The following is a 14149-nucleotide window of genomic DNA, read 5'->3' as shown; positions in this document are numbered from 1 at the left end:
AAGTTAGTTACTATCATTTTGGGTAAGGCTGCAGGCTAAGCTGCCATTTTTTCCAGTTCACCGTTTTGATGATTTCTTTCAGCCTTGACGTTCTTTGGCCCTTTGAGTTACATTTATATTACTAAAACATAAAGTGTGTAGCATAGCATGGTGCCTGTGTGTTTCTGAAAGTAAAACTCTTAAATACTTAAAAGCACACCATAAACAGCAGTAAACGTAACCATATTTGGAAGAAAAAAGTTTAATATAAATTATGTTGAACTGTTTTGTAACCAGGTAGATAAATTATATTATAAAATAAAACAAAGTATTTCTTTCATTTAATGAGTTTCCAGTTGTTTGAATCTTTTTAATATGAATAGGGTTTTTACCACATCTAGATCACTCCAAGAAAAGGGAGTAGCTTTTTAGTTGAATGATGAGTTGATTTGAACTCTTATGGCATTTTTCCTTCTTCTCTTTAACCTTCACTAAGACAAAATATTCTTTCTTTCAGTTTTATGTCATAGGTTATATTTTCTGTGCTCATAATAGGTCTTCTTGTTTCTCTCTGGACTGCAGCAACTGGTCTTTGTCCTCTGCTATCTGACTAAAGATGGATACAGTATTTCAGCTCAAGTCTTAGCCATGTCAGACAATGGGAATATCTCATTTTTATCAGCTGTTCTGACTATGAGGAGCCTTTATTGGAGACTTCAGTTGAAAGGAAGAACTGTGAAAATGCATCAACATAATGTTTTCACATCTGGTGCTAAACATAGTTTTTGTGGGTGGAAGAATGTTGAGGGCACAGGCTACATTTAGCTGTTGACTTTGGATCTTTTTTTGGTTTGCTGGTATTTCTTTTTTGCAATCAATGTTAGATCAAAGTTCTCTTAACAGCCTTACAGTGGATTGGTCACATAGGTTTGTATTAAGAATAGCTATAGCTCTGTGTTAAGGCTGTGGGATTTGTGATTTTTTTGTTTTGGTTTGGTTTGGTTTTTGGAAATTCAAACTGCAGAATGGAGGCTTGCTTCGGCTGGCTATTTTGTCTTTTTTGTTTGTTTGGGGTTTTTTGTGAGACCATACTGAACACATAACTATAGTATCAGGTATTTAAGATGGGTGATATCCTTTATACTTTCATTGTCGCCATTTTCAGTGCAGAAGAAAGAAGTTGTTATAATAAATGTCAGGTTACACTGACAGAGCATTACATCTTGAAAAAAATGGTTGCCCTAGATGAGAGGGGGCTGTGGCTATAAAAGTTAGTGGCAAACATGACATAAGGATTTTGATCCTCTCTACGTTATTCAAATTTTTCTCCCTTAGTCAAACTAGTGTTTCTTGCAGAATCACATAACCTCAAGAAAACTGAAAACCAGCAAATGCATCAACTTGTTCCCTGCTTGTAACAAATGCGTAGCTATCTTTGAAAATAATAGAATTTTAAGTTTTTATTGAAGGAAAAGTTTTTTGTCTTTTTTTTTTTTTTCAACTATCATGTGAATTACCAAGAGAATACATTGCCATGTATTCCCAGGCTATTTGTGTTGTTTCTTATCCCTGACATTTTAATTCGCTTTTGAATTTATACTTTGCATGTTTAAGTACTGGTAAGACATGAAAGTTGTAGGGTTAAAACTGTAGTCAGTATTTCAAAGGTCCTATGATAATTGTTCTTAGGTATGTATTCCTTTACTGTGGCTCTCGAGACAACTATTTAATAGACAACATTTGAATAATACAAATGCGCGGTTGGTAAAAATGGATTAGGGTTTCAGGGTGGTACCAATGGGTGATATTTAATATTGAATGACATGTATTAAGACAAATGCTTTTATATATAATTTATTTGGCATTGTAAATGCATTTATCTTGTGAGATACAGACTCCCTGTTGCCACATGAAGTATTCTGGAAAGGTTTGGAGTAAATAAATAATAAAACCACTTTGATATACAATCTAACAATATTAAATATTAAGACTTTCACATGATTGATTTTAATACTTAATTAACTTATTTAAAGTCCAATGTAACTCTGTTTTTGTATTAGAGATCAGACAGGCAGAAGTTAAAATGCAGGAAATGTTATTAAAAGGGACAAAATTAATTGGATTTCATGACCATCAGAGTCTCTGGCTGTTAACCTGTCCATCAGTGGCATGATCTTGTTTGTTTTGTTCTGGATCCCAGTTGATATTAATGTTAATCTGCTCCACCATGTCAGACCATTTTTTATGTTTGCATCATTCTATTTTAATGATACATAATCTAATACATTTTATAAAAGAAAACAGACTTGCATTATCCTATCCAAAGTTAGTTAAATTGTGCACTTTTCTTCTAACTTAGTAAGTGTTCTTCCCTAGGCATGTTTTTTCAGTGGGTGGTGGCAACCTGTGGAAGTGGCTGAGTAGGAATCTTAGCTGGTTTTGAGCTGCTCTGTGTGTGTGGGTGGGTTGTTTGGGTTGGTGGAGTTTTTTGGTGGTTTTTCTCTTGGAGGCGCTGGGACTAGTATCTTCTGTATTTAAATAGAGATGGTGGTAGTGAAGAGCTCAAGGGATGGAGAGGAGATGATCACAGTGCTGTGAGATAGATGGTCTCTATGGCCTAAGTAAAAATCACTCCTAGAGCAAAGAAGAAAGCAGTGAAAATTATGGGTAAGAAGAGATTTTTCAAAAATACCTCTTAATGAGTGTCCTGGCAAAATATCCATCTTGAAATAGATCAAATGGTCCTCATGCCCTCATTTTCCAAAGTTCATCTTTAGGACTGTCTCCTACTCAGCTGTCTAGTTAGCATACTTTTTTAAATTATTGGTTCAGGATGAATAACTTAATTTGGCCAGTGTAAGAAAAACCATGATCTGGGACTGCTTCTTGATGATTTGGAAGAAATCTGTGCTTCACTGCTTTAAATAAACACAGTGCACATTTATTCTCCTATTATTTAATTTCTTACCTACTTTAAAATGTTTTCCCATTCTGTAAAATCCTAACTTCAGTGTTCTAACATGCTTGATTACTTCATAAGCCACAAATGAGGGGCAGAGTTGTGAACTCTCATAACATGATGCTGTCAAACATAACAAAACATGCATAAGACCATTACCACATCAGACATTTGCTTTAAGTGAGGTCGTTTTAATCAATTTGACTTCACAGGGCAGCTAATTTATCACTTAGCTAAACAAGTATTTCCTCTACTTGTCATCAATTTAAGTAATTAAAATGGTAAACTTTGGATATGGCATGAAATAAAGGCCCAAAGATAATTTGGAGAAGGTGGTTGATGCAGTCTAATAGAATGAGTGCAAAGTATTATTTAAATACTTTGGTACGCTTCAGTAGGTCTCAGAAATGTGATATTTAAGTAGCTTTGCTGGTACTGATGGAAACTGATTTTTTGTTTTTAGCATATCCAAGATTCAGCAGCATTGTTTAGCTTTGTCCTCAGAGTTTAGTGGGTTCTTATTTACCTTTCTTCAGGTATAAAATGTTTTGTTCTGTTGCTTGATTGTTTAGAAGAGGATGTCAGAGAGCAAGAGTGGAGTAAGTGCTGAAACTTGGGCAGTTCTTCAGCCCTCATCCTGAGTATTCCCCCAAGCCTGCAGTTCCTCTCCTTACATTTTACCATGTGGGTAAGGGAAGAGAGGATAAATGGGTGTTGTACAAGCTTTGCCTATTTCTGTTTCACCTACTCAGTTACATGTTCAAAATACCCTTGCTGAAACTGATTATATTTTCTAATTTTGCCCGAACAGTATGAATACACTTCCCTTCTTAAGCATTCATTTTGATATTTTGGTGTGTTTTGTGCTTTGAGTAAATAATTTTTCAAGGTCTGTATAAACAGTGATGATTAAGGGAAGCATTTTAGGTGGGTTTAGGTTTTTTAGATGGAACTAATTTAGTCACCATTTCTAAAACAATGCTTTTCATCCATAAACTGCTTATTTGAATACTGAATACTTTTATTCAGTATCTGTGGCAAGTGAAGACATTAGTGAATGTCTTATGAAATGAAATGAAGCACAGTATTCATGTTCAACTGTGCTATGTTTTGTTTATGAAATACTGATTTATCAACATTTTTGAGATAAGGGTAATCTTACCACTTGTGTGTGAATAGTCTCACTGCTAAATGAATGCAACAAATTTTGTTTTTATTTTGAATTTTCCATCTTCTAACATCAATTATAATAATATTATTATACAAACATTTCTTATAATTTTATTACAGATTAGTCTACTGCCTTGTTCAGTTCTGTGTACATGTTTTTGCAATGTTTCACCCAGCTCTGGTCTAAAAGTGATGGGTACTTCACTGGCAGTACAGCTAATGATAGAAACAGATCTCAATTAGACTTTCATCTTTGCCTTGTATTTCTGTCTAGCTAGAGATGTCTTACACATATTAGTAGAAGATGAAGTGTGGCTGAATTGAGGCTGTTGCCGTGGACAGTCTGGAGAAGAAGTGGGTTTTGGTTTTGAATGTTTTTAATGTAATTTTGTTTAAATATTCCAAACTCACAGTTTTGTATGCAGGCAGAATGGCAATGCTAATGAAGGCATGATTATATAAGACTGCTTTATGGCTAAAGGTGGTAGAAATCACATAATGTCTTAGAGCAGCTAATAGGAAAGGCAAAATATTTGTAAACTCTTGGGTGAATAAACCTTCTCACATCCAAAAAAGAAGCAAGCAAACTTCCAAATAAGTACTAAGTACTCACTAAGAGTGAATACCCAGTGAGAAAAAAGAAAGTTCTCTGAGTTAGAACAGGTATGTTAAATCAGACTGTCTAATGCAGCAAGTAGTTTATCTCTGCTGTGTAGAAGGAGGTTGTTAGGTAGATGTCAGTAAACATCAGTTAGGTTTTTCCTAATGAAAACAAGTTGGTATTCTATCACCTATGGAATACAGAGGAGGCTGTGGGAGAGGAGATGATGTGCTATAAGCAGGTACCTCCAGAGAACCCTTTTAATATCTAGTGGAGTTCTGTGTTGGAGTCCGTGAGCCTGTCTCTTGGGGGATTTTTGGTCTCTGTTGAGAACAGATGTGCTGACAAGCTGCCTTCACTGGAAGGCAGCCTGGATTCACCCCACATGTGTTGCTCAGTGAGGAGCAAACCTGCGGCACTGTCCTTGGTGGCACTTGAGGGCTCCTCCTGTTACGTATAGTCAGTAGCCAGAGAGTCTCTATGCCTCCGTTTTCCTTGGGCTCATGAGTGGATTCATGTTTCTGCTAATTTCAATGACTAGATAAACGTTTCATACATGGTCTTAATTATTTTCTCATGTATATTACAGAAAAGTCGAACTCCCAGTAGTGGGAAGCATGGCTGGTATTTGAGTTCCTTAGCCCTTAAGCTTTGGAGGTTAAAAAAAAGTACAAATAGGTGCTTTCACTGAGATGTTAGGGTTAGCCAGAATCAAGTCTGGTAATCCAGTAATTGAATTTCAGGGGTTTATAACATTTTTATTGTTTCACACTGAGAATGGTTTTAAATTTTATCTTATTTAATATGAACAATATGTTATAGGCCATTACAAATCAACCACAAACCTGTGAAGAATTAATCTGTCTCAGAGTAAGATCCCAAGTGTAACTGTAATTGTTTAATAGTTCCCTTTGCTCTTTGTTAGAAGAGCAGAAAAGAACTTCAGTATAAAACTGCGAAGAAAATTGCTTGGACTAAGGAATGAAGACTAATAGGTAGTGATACTTTTTAACTCTAACCATATGTGTCCATAAACAAACACAAATAACTGATTAAATCACTGTGCAGATATCAAAAGTAAATCTATTCAGCTGTTTAAAGCTGCTCTAACAGTCTGTAAAGTAAATTATGGCGCATATAGATTGTAAAGGTATGGCATTCGGGGAGTATTTAAAAAAAGAAAGGAAGGTGGATACAGAAGAAAAGGACATAGAAGAGCAAACTTACTAGGGCTAAATTGATAACATGTTATGGATGTAAGACAGTGTAAGTCTGAAATATACTGTGTCTTAATTTAGTGTTGGCTGCTAAAACTAAAATGGTTGGTAAGGTCATTTTGTGCCTGGTTCTCATTTTGAAAGACGCTCAGGGTTCTGCCTTGGTCAGATTGTGTAGCAATCTCTTAAGAAACATAAAAATAAAAAGTTAAACTTAAGCAGCACTGTTTGAAAAGCTTATAATTTTAGTGAAGACAAAATCAACTGATCAGTGGAAAGATATTTACAGCTGTATAGCAAAAGGAACAAGAGCAGCAAATAAAATTCCAGCAGAAAAAAATTACTTCTGCAAAGTTGGTGGGGGTTTTGTTTTCTTTCTTTAAATAAATTATTTTTCATTTATTTAAAATATCATGTATTTATAAACATCTCTTTATATTTTTGCAGCCATAATACTACAGATAAATGCTATTTAAGGGGCTAACAAGTTTGTAAATATTTTTCTTCAAGATACCGTTCATGCAGTTTTCATTGTCACATTTTTAAAATTACATAGGAAACACGTGAGGTATGCATACATTCATAGCACATTTTGTTGAGCCTCGTATAGAGTTGTTCAAGGCAATTCTGTGGTTTAGGGGTGTGTTTTGTTACGACTTTATGATTGTAATAATTTGACATAAAGGTGTACCACTGCTCAAGTGTAAGTCCTACCTTCCCTCAGTTACTGGCTCCTTGTTCCTAAGGCCTTCAGATGTTCTCTTCTAGCTAAACAGAAGTGAGAGATTGTGTGATAATTTCATCACCACAGTAACACAGGTACCAGGGCAAATAAAGGATAAACCCCTGAGACAGCATACTTTTGAAAACAGCCTGGTTGCACTGGTTTCAGGGAATTGCCTCATAGTGGCCCATCTAGGTTTGTTTATTATTTAGGGGTTTTCTGGGTTTTGTTTTCTTTTCCTCATAACTTTCTAGGAAAATTAAGAAGGTGTAGACTATAAAAAGGTCTTAAAAATCCCAGATCCCCTCCATTTATTGACAGTAAACTGCAGGCATAAAGCCTACATGGTCAATGCCATACCTTCTAGGAACCAAAGGAAAAGCATAATTGAAGTGATTTCAAATGTGTTAATATGCCAGTCCTGAAAGTGTAGATGCATACCTTTTCCTGTATCTCTTTTTATATTTCTTTCTAAATATAATTTTCTTGCTGTTAGAAAGTTATGATACTTGTAAACAGAGCAGTTAAAGTAAGTGATATTTAAAACTCATCTGGCAGTTGTAGGTAGCTACTTAGCGGGCTTGGGCAAATCAGACCTATTTAGCTGGCTTAGGTTTTTTTGTGTTGTGAGTTAATAAATTGCTGTACAGTGACTAAAATGCAGTCTTGATAAATGTACTCTTGCACTGTTAATGCACTGGAAAGGTCGTTTCTCTTTCTTATGCACAGATCATAACATCATCTGCTTTTCACCCTTTTATTGGCATCCTCTAATTTTTTGCAGCCAGTATTAGCTTCTAGCACTCCTAAAATGAACTTCTAAACAATTCTTGTTGAGTTGCTTGATAGTGATGTGAGTGTCATTTGATGATGATAAATCTGCAGCACCTATTTCCTAAAGTTTCAGTTCTGCCATTACTTCCCTTTTGGTCTTCATTTTTGGAAGATGTCTTTGTAAATGTTCACCAGCTAGTTGATTATTTTTCTTAAAATGCTTCCTTAACAGCATCTTGCTAGAAAGCTGTCCTGGTTTAGGAATGGTATTCTCCAGTTAAGTTTTCACTGAAACCATTGTATGGCACACACAGCTCGCTTGCTGACTCCCCCTTTCCCCTCCCTCCTCCCTGTAGTGGAATGGAGAGGAGAACTGGAGGCACAATATTAAAGATCACAGGTTGAGATAAGAACAATTTATTGGAAACAGCAATAAGGTAAGAAAAATGATCTGTAACAGCAATTATGTTAATGACAAGAAAAGAAAGAAACTAATGACAAGACAAGAAAAGAAACATTCTTGTTCACTGCAGAAACTCCAACAACAGATAATAACCAACCACTTCCTCCAAATTAGAGCGGGCATTACCTAACCACTCCTTTGACCAGAAAAAACTCCCTTCTCCCTGCCCTGGTAGAGAAATGACATGGTATAGAAAAACCTCTGGGCTGTGGCCATTTCACCTCTTGACTTACTGCAAAACCAAATTCTTGCAAGAACCAAGACAAAAATTAATATAAATCTTGATAAAACCAAATTCACCTATCATCCCAGTCAGTATTAATCCATTCTCTTTTTGTGTGTGTGTTGCTGTTATGTTATATTGGACCTATGATTTCTGAAAAAGAAGTGGTTAAAAAAAGAAGATTTTCTGGGATGAAAAGTCTTGGGTCCAGAAGAGTGATGATGATGGTCTTATCTCAGTTTTGCTCTATAATCATCATGCCCAAGAACTAGCATGAGTTCTCCTTGGACTTTTCAGGCTTGGACTTTTACTTGCAGTATGATATTTGTAGGAACTATAAAAATTCGTTTGGACTCTAAATAATACAACATTTACAACGTCCAAATGGAAACAGTATTGTTCTGCTAATTAGACAACTAATGGTGATGATGTGCCTGGAAAATAAGGGGAGGTTTTAAGTACTTTTGTTCTTGACTCATGTGGTTGAAAAATAGTTGAAGGAATACTGAAGTGTTTGTTTCTCTGATTTTTTTCCCTCCAGATAAATACTCATCAGTTAAAATTTACTACTGCCAGTATGTATCATTCTGTGTCTGAAACCAGTCACCCTTTGCAAACAGAGGAACAAGAAATAGGCATTGATCCCTTGCAGAGTTTTTTGAACAAGCCGGGGGAAGGTGAGTTAGTATTTCTGTACTTTTTTTTTTGAGTTTATACCTTATATAAGTGCGTCATAATAACTGCATGTGTCATAATTTGTTTAATTCAATCAATGAAGTTGAACAGGGCAACTTAAAGAACATTTCAGCGTATGTGAGGAACACTCTGACACTAATGAAAACCACAAAAAGTCAACTTTCAATTACAGACAGAAGCATTAACCACATGTTTAATGCACTGTCATCCTTTTTTAATCATAAACCAAACAGTGACTTCAGCAGAAGAATATTGAAATGGAGCATGACTTTATGTTACTTTCTCAAGCATGGACTCTTACACTGCTTTGGTTTAACGATCTTGTTTGTTTTCCTCTTTTATTACTTTTATTTTCTTTCTTTTTTTTTTTTTTTTTTTTTTGGTTCTGCAGTAAAGTTCAGTGTATGTTATTTTGGATTAAATTATGCAAATAAAAAGTCTGATTTTTGTTTGACTCAATCCCCTATGTTATTATTTGGAAAAATATCTCAAAGCTGAAATAGAATGAATAGGCTCTAAAGGTAGAAATTACTACAAAACCTGAAGCAAATTACTTAAATGCAGTATTTGGAAGACCCTGATGAACAATGAGAACAAACTGCTTGGATTATGCAATGCTTGTCTGTTTTGCTCATCTTTTCTACTCATTTGATAGTAGTGACAGTGTAGTTGGTTTGAAGAAAGTGATAAGCTTAATGAGAAAGCTCGTCCTTGTCATGAAAACATTCCTCAAATACTCAGTTATACACAGTGGCACCTTAACTACCTGTAATTTTCCAGTCATTGAACACATGTACCAGGAGGGCAAAATAAAAAATTTATTTTAAATTACAGAGTTGAAACAACTTTGTCACATTTTCCAAGTCCCTCACCCAGATCAACTACTCTGTGTGGGTGTATCTGTTTATAAATCCTCTGTTTACTAGTGCTTATTAAAAAGCTATGTCAAGTTCTGCTCAGTCAGGTTTATTACTTCTGTTTAGAAGAAGCTGATGTTTTGCTTCAAAATATATTGGTAAAACTTTATTGTCCCTTTGAATTAATTTTTTCACTGTTCCTTCATTGGTTTGCAAAGCTTCTTCAATGTTCAAAAATGACAATGTACATCATGGCAAAAGTATTTTAAAACCTGATGATTAAATTGAATAGCTTTTCTAGGTTAGTTTTTCTTTTCTATTACATTTGACATCTTAACGATATGAAGCCGTTTTAGCCTTATAAACCAAATGCATTTTTGTACATACTTTAGAAACTTGAAAATAATCTTTTTTTCTATAACCTAAAATAATAACCATTTTCAAGAGGAAAAACAGCTTGATTCTAGTCTACCCCAGTCAAGAAAAAGAGAAACATTTTCTTCTGACTTCTATTTGCTTTAAAAAAAATGTGATAATTCCTTCAACTCTGTTTCAAGAAAAAGCAAGATTTTCACCCTGTTAAAAAAACACTGTTAGTTAATTTTACCCTTTATTGTGCCCAGAAGCGATTAGTTACCTTGACTGAAAAGGTTTCTCATTTTTATCCCAACCTTAACATTTCTATGACATACAAAGTTATTAGGATTGAATTGATGTTTAAAAGTGCCATTAATTCATTTACCCCAAATGTTCATTAACAATGTAAATGTATGCTGATGTTCTATGAGACAAGGAAGTGACTAATGACTCTTCGCACTAACAACACTTAAAATGAATAGAAACTTTAGATAGCTAATCTTGAAGTAATCAAGACCCTCATTCAGCTTGGCATCTCTGTATGCTCTAAAACAGCTGTCAACTGTTAAAAATATATACACAACACACACATACGCACATGCGAGGATAAAGATATGTAAATACATGGTTCCCCAAGTCATAAAGGTTACCAACTATGGTACATTTTTTATGTTCTATCTATGTAAATATTTTATATAAAGCATCCATTTCATCTTCATAGCCTTTTTTGCTGTGAAACACATAGTGCATTTTAATTTGAAACTTTATATATCCAGAAAAGGTCTTTGAAGTTTTAATGTTTCTTTTTAAATAAAGCATGTGTTTGCTCTTCAGTCAACAAAGTATACAGTTATTCCTGTCCATGCAGTCTATCCATCATTGTCTTCACAGAAGTATGTCAAGACAAGGTTTTTCAATGCAGCCTCAAGTTTCAGGGGTGATACAGAATCAACTTGGTGAAAATCTCTATCTTAATTTTTTTTGTATCATGAATCACAGAAATACAGTGGACTGGTGGTCCACTGGAGACGTTCTGTGCAATATTGTAGAATATCAGGACATCTGAATTGTGTTTTTGAAGCATGGCTGAATGCTTACCTTGGAGGCAAACTTTACTGAGATTAGGTGATTGGAAGACAAGACAGCACTGATAAGGGTGCTGAAAAGAAATATTTAGTTGCTGATCTACTCAGATTTGTAAATCTGCATGAAGTGTTGTATTTTTAGCAAGTGCAGTTGATACCAAAATTTGATGGAGAACCAGAAGATGTCATGTCCAGCTGGAGTTATGAAATTCTCTCGCAGTTTTCATAAAATTAAAGAAATCTCAAAAATATGGATTGCTCTTAAGTATAGCTGTTTGGAAAACTGTATGCATTGACTGCTTTTTGTTCATTTGCTGTCAGCTTGAAAGGGTATATTGGATAGGATTCCAGAAATATGTTGTCTAGTAGTATTTAGTGCTTTTATTAAAATTTCAGTGAAGGAATAGAGAGAAAACATGGCTTATTTGGGACAGGACTGTTGACACAATGGAGAGTAGACATAAAATTCAAAGCATTCTTGAGATTTTGGAGAAGTGGCCTGAGAAGAGTAAGACATGGTTCACTAAGAACAGCTGCAAGGATTAATGTTGCAGATGCTAGGCATGAGAGAGTTACCTAGCTGAACAAATGAAAATAGATCATTACAGATGAGGTAAGTGTCATTTGGAGAAAGGTCTGGGTGTTGGTAGCTCTCCAGATTTTATGTAACTGATAAACTTTGAATCTTGAGTTACGATGAGCCATGAGATTGTGCTTCTTTGCAAGTTTGAAACATTCAGAATAAGCCTTTAACTGTAAAGATCTTTTTTCTATCCCTTTAAAACATTTCAAAAAATATGTTAAGATGGTATTTTTATCCTTTTCTGTTGATTTATTTGACCTGTGTTATTTTCCTTGTGTCTGATTTTTCTTTCAAGATAAAAAAAAGTACATAACATATAAGTACTCAGATATGCTTTTTCAAATAGCATTTTTAAATAGTTGATTAGAAATTTATGGCAGGGATTCTCACTTTTGCAATTCAATACTTCAAATGGAGGATTTTAGTTCTTTTAAGAAATTTTAATTTTTGATTGTTTCTTGTGAGTCTGGTTGTATTTTAATTTACACACATCTAGGTATCTGTGCATTATTATGTTTTATTTTGACTATGGTAGGTTGATGACATCCTGCTGCATTCTCTCTTCTAAGAATCATCATGCTTTTATTCACTGTATTCTAACAATGGTTTTGTGCGATCTCCTCTGAAGCAGGGATCTTTCAAAGAGAAATTGCTCTATCTCCAGCAGAGACTTTGTGAGACCTGAATGAAATTTCAGAAACATTATTGTTGTACCTTCTCCCTGCATATTGCGTCTGACAAACTGACTTCCAAATGTTCGAGGTTTCTGTTACATTGAAATGAAATAACTAGGTTAACTTTCTGCTGTAAATTTTTACTCCAAGTTACAGTGTCCACCACATTCCAACACAAGTTTTGAAGAATGTGGTAGGTAGTATTCCCATTTCATTGATATAATGAGAAAGTTGATCCTCTAAGGACAGACTGGAACAATGCATTTAATACTCTTCAATTTAATTTGCTCAATATCACAATTAATACAATTAAGGTCACTTGAAATGAAACTATTAACAAATTGGGTAATTTACTTTAACAATGTCAGTGTGTTCTCACAATTACATTTGCTTTAATTAGTGTACAAGCTATTATTTAATCGCATACTTCACATAGAAAAATGTAATGTGTTCTTTGTTCTTAATAGAAGAAAAGGGGAAACCTTTAATGGGTCAGAGTGTTTTGGATTTGGCGTTTGGCAGGATATATTTCATGTGTAAAGGCTATAGTTGGTGGTGAGGACAGAGAAGGCTGATGTTGCTGGAAGGACAAAGATAACTACTGGAGTGTGTGACTGAAATTAATCCAGTTGAGCCAGATAAGTTCCTCACCTCATACTTACTATTGCATCCCTTCTGATTCTCAAACCTGCCATGAAAAAAAATAGGAGAAATTATAAGTGAGCATTCATATTTCCATTTTGGCCATACACTGTGTGTGTTTCCATTGCTTGTGTTTGGACAATTGTGCTTTTCTGATGTTAACATCACAGTCCTGATTACTAGAAAGTATTTCCATGGAGAACTATACCTTACGTGAAAATTGAGATACCTGGTTTATATTAGTGTCATACAGAAAACAAGTAGATAACAGAGGGTAATGAAATAATAAAGTAAATGCCATCTTTTCTGGACAAAGCTTGTCTTATCAAATAATTTCCCCAGATCTTGAATGTAATTCACAGGGATTGTTTTGGCTCTAGACATTACTTACAGGGTTAAGTGAATTTTTGCTGTCAGAAAATTATATTATCTTCTAGCTGGTTATTAGCTATTCAGTGTTATAAGTTAGGGGTTTTTCCCTCTTACACCCCCCTTCACCCAGGTATGAGGTGCTAATGTGAATTTCACTGTATAGCATTTATTTACCTCCATTTTTAGAGATCAGTTCATTCAAAGGAAAAAAAACACAGAGGTCTACACCTCTCTGTGTGAGAAGTACTTCCCTAGGCAAAAGCAATTGAGAATGCAAATACAGTGAGTTGTTGAAGATTTACTATTTTCTAATCGAATATTTTTGATAGCACATTTTATGACGTCATGTGTGTCATATAATGTGTGTTATTTCATCTTCTCTCCAGGGAGCAACATGTACATGAAGTATAGCACTGTGTTTTTAAGACTCCTTTTAAATATGCATGCTACTGTGTCTTTTCATTAAAAAGACAAGATTGAAACAGAGAACCTCTTTGCATTATACTGGAACAGAAGAGCTGAGGATTGTGATTGTTTCTTAATGTCTTTGGGGTTCCACGCTGTGGTTTGCCAGGCCCTGAAAAAGCCCTGTGTCCTTCACTGAGAAGTTTTACCCTTCAGCCAGAAGTCTTCACTGTGCCCCACCAGTACAGTTCTTGCTAGTGGTCCTGATCAAAACCTCGGTGCTTCTCCTGCAGGGCTTGGCTTCCTCATTAAAGGGACAGGTATGATGGAGGAGAAGGGGCCATCCTCAGTCTCTTTCCTATTGGATG

General features: G+C 35.0%; 1 protein-coding gene across 10 annotated transcripts in view; it reads left to right on the top strand.

Annotated features, from left to right (window-relative positions):
* TBC1D5 (TBC1 domain family member 5) overlaps positions 1-14149 on the top strand; it is a 315956-nt gene that overhangs the window by 122077 nt on the left and 179730 nt on the right. For all 10 annotated transcript variants that reach the window (XM_085568765.1, XM_077787232.2, XM_021538134.4 and 7 more), the window contains one exon: positions 8652-8787. In XM_085568765.1, coding sequence (XP_085424891.1) covers positions 8688-8787 — 100 coding nt within the window. In that variant the 5' untranslated portion in view covers positions 8652-8687. Of the gene's footprint in view, positions 1-8651; positions 8788-14149 lie in introns of those variants that run through there.

The sequence above is a fragment of the Lonchura striata genome, chromosome 2 (assembly GCF_050655825.1).
Source record: "Lonchura striata isolate lonStrDom1 chromosome 2, ASM5065582v1, whole genome shotgun sequence".
Classification (NCBI taxonomy): Eukaryota; Metazoa; Chordata; class Aves; order Passeriformes; family Estrildidae; genus Lonchura; species Lonchura striata.
Note: the sequence above shows the minus strand (reverse complement) of the source record. Positions and strands in the feature narration are given on the sequence as shown.